The sequence below is a fragment of the Lactuca serriola genome, chromosome 1 (genome assembly GCF_051521515.1).
Source record: "Lactuca serriola cultivar US96UC23 chromosome 1, Lser_US96UC23_V15, whole genome shotgun sequence".
NCBI lineage: Eukaryota > Viridiplantae > Streptophyta > Magnoliopsida > Asterales > Asteraceae > Lactuca > Lactuca serriola.
Genome location: NC_136408.1, coordinates 68274630 through 68285053, shown reverse-complemented (window position 1 = coordinate 68285053; position 10424 = coordinate 68274630). Strand labels below are relative to the sequence as shown.

At 32.3% G+C, this 10424-nt stretch overlaps 1 protein-coding gene across 1 annotated transcript; it reads right to left on the bottom strand.

Annotated features, from left to right (window-relative positions):
- Positions 1-7011: 7011 nt before the first annotated feature.
- Positions 7012-10200, bottom strand: LOC145056784 (multicystatin-like). Its single transcript, XM_079004508.1, has 4 exons — positions 9970-10200; positions 9523-9711; positions 7722-7994; positions 7012-7468 (listed from the first exon to the last, which is right to left on the bottom strand). Exons 1-4 carry the CDS (start codon positions 10183-10185, stop codon positions 7271-7273), a joined length of 876 nt encoding a protein of 291 aa, XP_078860634.1. The 5' UTR covers positions 10186-10200; the 3' UTR covers positions 7012-7270.
- Between the last annotated feature and the right edge of the window lie 224 nt (positions 10201-10424).

Sequence of the window (10424 nt, the reverse complement as noted above, 5' to 3'; positions counted from 1 at the left end):
TGGGGAAGCCCACAACACACCTTCTTAATTAAGATCAAGGGTCAACTGAAGCAATTAATCCCAAGAAATCAATTAGCCTTAAGAATGAAGGAATCCCCAATTCCTAGAGGATGTCAAATGCTTACACATCCATAAAGGAGATATGATTCATAAGCTAGAGATGATTTCTACCATCATAAAGCCTTTGTTCTAGATAAATTCAATGATCCATGCAAAATCAATGAAATAAATCAACCATTGCTCAATCAAATACTAAGCTCATGATTAAAGCATCAAATAAGCATAAGAATTGCAAACTAGAATCATAAACATGGAATACATTTATAATCAACATAAATCCTTCAAAACCCACAAACATTCATTGGTTTTCAGTCAAAGTCAACCAAATAAAAGTATTAGCCACTCATGGCAACAAAGTAACAAGAACAATAATCTAATTGCATAAAGAAGCTACCTAAGATTTGGAAAGATGAAAGGAAATGGTTTCTAGCTCCCAAAATCGTCTCTTACAGGTCTCTAATGGTGAAAAATCGTGAATGAGCCTCTAGATCTGATCCCCAAGGGTTATGGTGTGTCAAATGACCAAAATGCCCAAACTGGGCAGTTGCGCGGGTACCCGCGCGACGAAAATTCCACTCGTGCAAATGTTGCAGTAATGCTATTGGTCATTCTTTCCACCACTCCACCCTTTCACTACCAAAGATTCCTTTGCCCCCCCCCCCCCCCTTGTCCATGTAATTTGAAATGCACCAATCATCATTTAGCCACCAAATGGATACTCCAAGCCCAAAATTAGAATTTTATGATCCATCTTCACAAGCCCAAATAATCCAAGCCAATAACTTTCAAAGCCCAATTCTTCCTCTTTGATTCTGCCAAGCCCAATAATGCCTCGGGAGCCCACTAAGCCCGTCTCCAATCAACCTGCAACCGCAACAAGCACCGAAAAACCTATAAAATATCTCATGCCACATAACAAGCACCCAGTACGATCCATACTAAAAAAAATAAATAAAATACAATGCATTAATGATAAAAATATCTAAAAATCTAAAATAAATTAATAAAAATAAGGAAATAAAATAAACTATCAAAAAGCATTTCGCATGGGTCCTTTTCCTAGTTTCATATGAACTAGTTGTAAAACCCGTATATTATACGGGTTAATTAAAATATAATGTTAAATAGGAGCGATTAAATGAAAATTTTATTTGAATTTGAAATATAAAATAAGTGAAAATTATGAAAAAAAACATGCAAAAAATAAATTAATTAAAATTATATGTTTAATTGTTAGACCCGTGTACTAAACGAGTTTTTATAATAAAATGTTAAATACAAAGGTTTAAAGTGTAAATCTATTTGAAATTGAAATTGAAATTTCAAATTTCAAATTTGAAATTAATAGTTATTATAGTATGTTTAATTTATGAAAACTAAATTAATGATATAATGAAAATGAATATGAATAATGAAGTAATTGACAAGTGGAAAATAAATATATTTCAAAATTTTGACAAAATGACATGTGGCCAATTAAATGAGAGAATGATAAGTGACAATAACATTTTCATTTATTATGGTAGATTTTAGTCGGTGGTAAAAGGAAGAGAGATATTTTAGCAAATGATTGCCTCTAACACATATCATATTTCCCCGCAAAATCATCCTCCCGTTAACTTATATACAAATTTTGGGCCGGATTATATATGTGGGCCGAGAATACAAATCATAAAAATACACAATATAATTCACTAACACAATGCACTTAAATTTCCGAAATCCATAACAAATGTCCTACATTTAATAGGTCCATTACAACTCACTTTTTATGATAAGCGCTTATATATGGAATAAAAATTATGTGCTTTTAGCATTACTACCAATGTTTTAAAAACCGGTTGAACCGGTTGGACCAGGAACCGGGAGAATAAGCGGTTCAACTATCACCGATTTTACATTAATTTCAGAACCGAATTGAATCGGGTGGATTTTAGAAAAGCCCAGTTGAACCGGTCAAAATAAACCGGTTAAACCGAAAAAAAGTACATGAAAAAGAATAATTTACATAATAAACTTTGATGATTTTTTTTTCAAATCTATTTAGTTTTCTCTAGATAAAAACATATGATAATATTATAAAGTTTTTTGATGTGTTTGTATTCATCTAAAACTATATTCTGTTTCGGTATTATATTTTATTTTCTTTTTGACGTATATAAATTGATATAAACACTAAAACTTATGGTTATGTGTTATTTTAATGTATTTGAATTCATCTACAACGTATTTTTATGTGTATTTTTAATGTTTGAACTTGTAAGTATCAAATTCATAATTTATATACGTAGGTATGTGTAGGAAAATAGAAAAAGACATGAAAACTATAGAAACCGGTTCACCGGGTGGTCGAACCAATTAAACCGGTTGAACCGTGAACTGATCACCATACCGGTTCAACTAAAAAATCGGTTTAAAAAATATTGATTACTACATCAAATTTATAATATAACATGGTAACTATGTCAATGTCACCATAAAAAAATTATCAGAAAAAAAAAAAGTAAAGTAGCTTTTTTTAATCTTACTCAAATAAATAATTTTTTTTCTACATATCACATTTTCATTGATTTGACCACATTTCATTTTGTGATTATTTTTAATTATATTTTTCCCACGTTTCATTTTGTGGTTTTTTTCTATTTTATTAAACTCTACGTAATATTTAAATCTAATAATTACAATAAATATAATAATAAATGAATATCAATTTCAGTAATTGACTTTCCTTCTAATTTTAACATTTCTAAACTAAAATTTCATTAGTTTCCTTTGTTTATTTATCTAAATTATTTATTTAAATTTAAAGGAGAAAAAAAAACACTTTAACTTAATAATTCAATATTTATCTAATTTTTCTTATAAATTCAACCTTTTTCAAATGTTTAGAATTTTCATATTGTTTTTTAAATGAACTCATGTAATACATGAATCTTACACCTAGTTTCCTAACAAACGTAAATCATTGGGCCCAATGGTGCATCTCGAGGTCTCCACATTAGACAAAAGTCAAATACGACACGACAAAAATACACGATACAAAATGAAATTCGGGTGAAATCCAAGTTTGAATTTGTTTTTCATATCGTGTATAAGAAACATGATGTCGTGTCATGTCCTCTTGTTATTCGTGTTTGCCATATTTAAATTAACTTTTTTTACAAGAACTTATGTGTTTGTCGTGTTTTTATTTTTGTCGTGCTTGTCGTGTTTTTATTGAATCGTTTTCGTGTTAACAAAAAAACACATTATCATGTCATGTTTTGTTCGGTTTAAAGAGTATAATGTATCATGTCATGTTAGGCAAAAATACAAAATGACCGACCGAATTTACACCCTAATATTACATGAATGTAGCATGCTTGCTTTATAGATTAAGCTTTGACACAATCATATATATATACACAATTAGTTAATGACATGGCCCATTGGGATCATGGGTACTATATATCGTGGAAGACATGAAAGTCGGTAGGAATTCATGACAGCTTATAGCTAGGTTTCTAATCATACACACGTGAGAAGTGAAGTCAAAGTCACTTTGAATTGTTGACAAAGATAATGGAAAGAATAGTCACCAGATATATTCAAATAGGGTCACATGCATATATAGATGTTCCCTGAGAAAATGACTTTCATTGGTCTACCACCCAAATATATGCATGTTCCCTCTCAAGTCTCAACAGGACTTCAGAAAGCTATATATGTTACTTGGGACCACCCTACCAATCAAAAAAAGAATGAAAGAAAGCTCTTCAACAAATACATTTCAAACTACTAGAGAGACGAATGTACTAATAAATTATAAAAACCAAGAAAGACATCCGATTTTAACAATTCCGATTGAAGTTAATTTATTGATAATGAATTACACTGGCTATAGAAAAAGAAGCTAATTGTATTCTAAATGGTTGTGATTAAAAGATAGATTAAACATTTTATAATATTTTTATAATTTATTGTAATTAAATATGATTACATAATGCAAGTTAATCTCCAAGTCTCCACATTACATGAATATTGTAGCATGCTTGCTCTTTTTTTTTCTTCTATAGCACAATTATGCATATGCTTTTTTTTCCTTCTAGTGGAATATCACCTAACTATTTTATTCCATTACAATACACCGTATTATTTCATGAATCCATTCCACATTATGCAACATCAAGGTGAAATAACCACCATTTCATATTATAGATTCATATGCGCTTGACATTCAAGCAAAGTTGAACACCATGAAACCTTGATGTCATATGACTCAAACAAGAAAAACAACGTAAATGTCAATATATATTCATTGATCGAAAATAGTAGAATTTGATGACATAATGTTTAAGAATATCTACAACCACATACAAAGTACCTTCATCACCTCACTAGTTTCCAATCCTATTAATAACAGAGTTTCATATATAATCTTGAAAAAATGCATAGATTTTCAAGAAACACCATGCCCGCTAAACTCTAAAATGTACCGAGTGTCCTTCCTTAGTATTATCATCGGGTAGACCGATCACTGTCTCCTTAAGAAGCTCGATAATGAGATGAAAAATACGTATTTTTACTTCACCTCGTTTAGGTGGAAGCCTTGCATTCGGTTTCACTAACACCAAGCCTTTCATCATGCGTGTTGTGTACGTTTTTTCAAAAAGATACAATCTTGGAGGAGAGAATGAATTTGATGTACACGTTGAAATAGGAAATAAGTAGGATCACATATTTATACCCATACAAAGCCATGTGGGTCTTGGGTAATATCGTGGAAGACACAAAATTTAAGTGGCAATAATAGCTACATTTCTAATCATTCGCACGTGATAATTGTAACATGAAGAGAATAAACAACCCAAGTCAATCAAGCCACATAAAATTGTTGACAAAAAGGGAAAGAGTAGTCATTTCACTTTATAAATATATCCAGCATGTTCCCTTTGAATAGGACTTTCATAGGTCTATCACACCAACATGTTCCCTTTGAAAGCTATGTTACTTGGCACCATCCGACAAACAAATTGTTGTTTTCTTGAAACATAGTACGGAACAATTAAAGCAACAAAAAATCAATAGTTCGAAAATAACACAAATTTATGAGAAAAAGTAAAATCACTTTTTCCTAACAAGTGCAAATCATTGGGCACAATGAAGACATCTCCAATTCTCCACATTACACGAATGTAGCATGCTTTGCTTTTTTTTTTTTGTTTTCTTTTGCATAATCATGCATATGTTTGTGTGGTCAAAAGTGGTCATGACTACCTTTCTAACTAGTGGAATACAATATAAAATTCTAAAGACTCATGGTTCCATTCCAATGCACCTAATTGTTCAATCCAATTCCATTATGATTTTTGTAACATGCGTTTATCGAATAAATTCATGTGTTTTTAGTAGTACTATTGTCAATGAAGAGTGTAGGCTATGTCATGGTAACTTGCTTCAAATGCTTACCATAGAAGAGCATAAACTCAAAACACGAAGAAAAATGACATAAATATCAAACCATATGTGTACATTCATTGATAAAAAAGAGTAGATTTTGATGACATAAGCTAAGACTAGTACTAAAATCCTCAAAGCTTCATAATCTTGAAAAGGTGTAAATATTTTCAAGAAATACCATGATCATCCTTAGATAGCACATTTCGAGTAGACCAATCACTTTCTCCTTATAAGAAGCTCGATAATGAGACGAAATATACGTATTTTCACTTGACCTCTTTTAGGTGGAAGCGTTGCATTCAGTTTCATTAAAACCAAGCCTTTCATCATGTTGGTTTTTATTAAAATTTTCTATCTTGGAGGGAGATAATTTGATGTGTTGAAAGAGGATATGAATATGAGCATATATATATACACAAAGCCATGCGTTCTACTTCTTGGGCACTATAATGAAAGACTAGTAAATAGTAATTAGGTGAGAATGATAGCTATGTTTCTAATCATGCACACGTGATGACAGTTTAAAAAGAATAAACAACAGATAAACATTTCAAGACAAAGTCAAGTCACTTAAAATTGTTGACAAAAAGGGAAAAAGATTAGTCACTTCATGTTATATATACACATAGGGCCAAGATGTTCATTTGTTCCCTGAGAATATGACTTTGAAAGGTATGTTATGTGGGACCTCCAGACAAACAAATCGCTGGTTTCCTGGAAACATAGCATTGAACAAAAGCATAGAAGAGATCAATACTTCAATAGTTTGAAAAAAGTATTCAATGTTGTTGAATTCAAGAACAGTGTATAAAGTCTACCTCTTGGATTACATTATAGACATAGTCAAGATTTCCAGAATCAACATTTAACAATGAAGCAGTTGCAAAATCCAGCAAGTATAATGGGAAATTTGACTTTCTATCACCCATGTTTCCCCTTATATCCAAAAATATAACCTTACAGAGTGCATATATGAAACTCTTGTTATTTCTTTGGTTTTTTTAAAACTTACAGATCCTTTCACAGTTCAATATAACATGAAGGAAAAACTATATTTTCAGCATATATTATAATTTATAACCAATAGGACAAATATCTTTGATACAATATTCGTATCATCTTTAAACCAATCACTATGTGTTTTTTTTTTAAGTAAAAGGTTCAATCTTGGAGGTGATATTTGATGTGTTGGAAATCAAATAGCTATTGGACTTTACATACTTTCTTGGAAGACACTAAATGAAGTGAAAGATGAAGAGAATAAACAAGTAGAAGACAAGTCGATTTAAAGCTACTTATAAAAAGGAAAAGAATAGTCTCAACTCATCCAGATGCCAGATGGCATTTCAACTCCAAATTATTCAAACAAGATCCTAGATGTTTCCTGTGAAAGAGACAACATGTGCCCTTTGACCATGACATTGAAAACTATGTTACTGGAGACCTTCCTACAAACAGATTGTTGTTTTCCTGGAAAGAGAATATAGAACAAAAGCAACAGGGAACACAATATATTGAAAAGAATACTTCAAAGTCATTATCCATGGAAGTCAAGTACAAGAACAATGTGCAAGATACACCCCAAGACCACATTATTGACAGAGTTATAAAGGAATCTGATCACCATTTCATATTGTAGTTGTAATTGCTTACATAAAGCCAACTACAATACAACTTTATACACATAAAAGCCCTTGTTCAATCAACAGTAGCTAGATTTTACTGATTACATGAGCAGTAAAGGACAGTTGTATCTTATTAACACCAATTTTTACACGAATAGATCATTGGAAACCTGCTTAAATTCTTGCATCTGCTTGAAGTTAATCCAAGGTTTCACCCAAACTTTAGTTTCGTATGCTTTTATCTTGCCAGCAGCATCTGTTGCCTCCAATGTGAGATAGTACATCTTACCAGCCACCACCTGCTCTTTCGCCTTTATCAATCTAGAAAACTTGAGAAGGGAGTTCTGCACACATAACAGATATGATTCAGAATGATTAATCTATCACTTCAATCAAGAAAAGAAAGAAAGAAAGCTCTTCGCTAAATACTATTCAAACTGGAGATAAATACTAATCACAAAAGGTAAGAAACGATACATGCGTGAATTTGGTAAAAAAGCAAGCATGTAGATACAAAATTCGATCGTAAATTACGGGATATTGACAACGAGAACAAAATAGGAAGGCAGAAGGCTCGTACAAATCATGAAACAGTACCTCTTTTTTGTTGTGTTCTTCGACAGCGAATCGAGCGAGGGTTTCTATCTCGATCCCGTTGAGGCCTTGTTCCGTGATATCACGAACTCCGCCTAGCTTTTGTGACCTTATCATACCTTTTTCAACTCTGCAAACCCCGAAATCGAAAGTGGCGAACAGCAAGAAGGCAGTGATGATCAGCGATGATGAAACAAAAGGGGATTTGTTAGGGTTCATAGTTTCTAATTGGCGCGGTGTGTTCGGATTCAGATGACTTTTATTCTGTTTGCGTAGTTAGCTGTTGCTTGAAGCCACAGGAACCACTTAATAACTTTTTTGGGTTTCAGAATTCACCAACCGAATTAACAGATGAACTAAAAGTGATCACGATTTCATTTACTATGACCAAAAAATAGTGATTTATTAAAAAGAAAACATTTTGTAATTTCTTATGAGTTAGCCAATTTTGTATTGTATAATTTCTTAAAATATAAATTGTTGTCTTATGCAATTCACTTAAAAAAAACATCGAGAGAGAAAGAAAAAAAAAAGAGTTTAGGAAGTTGTGTACATGTGTTTGGATAATGCTTAAGGCTTTGTCTAAATCCGTACTTTATAATTGTTAAAATATTTGTAATAGTTCGTTCTTTATTAACTCGCAGAGTGATTTGTGTTCTGATGTTTGATTGGTTAGTTTTAGGTACGTCAACAGCGGCAAATGAGTGGGGTAGGCTCGGGTAAGGGCGGTTTTAGTAGGTGTTCCAGTGTGACATCGATAATATTTATTTTTTCTATTCGCAGTGAAAAAAATTCGATTTTCCTATTTTTTATTTATTTTTCCTACGTCGGGAACATCTACTATATATTCATACGTCCGCCCCTGGACTTAGGTGGTGAATGACATCCCAGTGTCCCACAGAAACACTGCCCTGCCACCGTAGCAACGACAAAGAAAATGTCTAGTTTGGCATATTTGCGTTGAGTCTCTCTCCTCCCACTTTTCTTCCATTCTTGACATTTTCTTTCTTCTCCCTCTCTTCTCCACTCCTTTGCCATGGTAAAAATGCACCACTCCTAGGTGGAGCTGAGGTGAAACTCAACACCCCATCAACACTCCCGCTAGCCTAATGTCTTTCTAGCTTGTGGAATACAATCTAAAGACTAACAATTCCATTCCAAGAAGCCTAATTAACTAATTCTTTGATTTTGTCCCACTATAATGTAACATGTGTGTTTATTTTTGTTTTATAGCAAGATACTTTACTCTCCGCATTAATATGGTTTAAGCCCGAAAAAAACCAAAAAAAATAATAAAAAAAAAACAAAAAGATGACGAACCAAACAGTTTTCAAACAAAAGAAAATTTGCACATTTCAATTTGGCTTCGGTTTTATCTAAAAACCGATCCATTGAAAATGACTTGATTTTATACCATCGAAGTCGTATTGTTTACTAATTTTCATATTTTAAAATGATTTTTCATATCAATAAAACCGGAAAAAAAAACATATATACACTATTAAGGTGTGTTTTCAAAAAATGTCACATTGTAATCATTGGTCTATGAACAAACTTATCGTCTTGTTTCATAGGGTTGTGGAGCTACTAGTAGCATAATGGAAACTTTTATCTTCTTAACACCAATTAACTTCTATACATTTCATATTGCAGTTGTAAATTGTATTGTTTACATAAAACCAACTATAAAAACTTAATATACAAGGCCTTAGAGGAAGACAATCAACAACTCAAAACTTTTTAAGCTCATCAACAAGCCGTTAATGAACACTTGTATCAAATTAACAATAATTAAATTCTAGACATTTGGATCATTAGAAACCTTAAATTCTTTCATCTGCTTCATGTTATTCCAAGTCTGCACCCAAACTTTAGTTTCATATACTTTTATCTTGCCATCACCATCTGTTGCCTCCAATGTCAGATGATACATCTTACCAGCCACCACCTGCTCTCTTGCATTTAATAATCTAGAAAACTTGAGAGATGAGTTCTGCATACAATGATACATTAGCAAATCAATGGTTGATCACGACTAAAGATGGAGAAAGGATTTAAAGCTAATATATAAACCAAATTCCCAATCTTAAATATGTGACATATGTTCCTCAAATCTTTCAATATATACAATCTCAAATTCGAGATGGATATTAATCACAAAATCCATGAAAACAATACATATATTAAGTTGATTGGATCGTAAATTATCAAGCATTTACAACCAGAACGAAATAGGAAGGCTAGTTCGTACCTCCTTTTTGTTGTGTTCTTCAACGGCGAATCGAGCGAGGGTTTCCATCTCGGCCCCGTTTACGGATTGTTCCGCAATATCACGAATTCCGCCTGTCTTTTGATCATTTATCATATCATCTTCAACCGTTTCAACCCCCATATAAAAATACGCCAACATCAAGAAGGCGGAGATGACCAGGGATGATGCAACAACACTAGATTTGTTAGGGTTCATTGTTTCGATTTTGGAAATGGTGTGTCGTTTCTGGATTCAGAAAACCTTTTATTTTTGTTTGTGCAGCTGTCGTTGCTTGAAGCCATAGGAACAATCTAAAAAATTTTGAGGGCTCCAATTCATCGGCCTAATTTACTTACATTTTTTTATGAAAGTTTAATTCAAGAAGTCGTTATGATTTATAAAGTTTAAAAAATGATAAAAATATATTTTTCAATGAAGCCCCTCTCGCTTTTGAA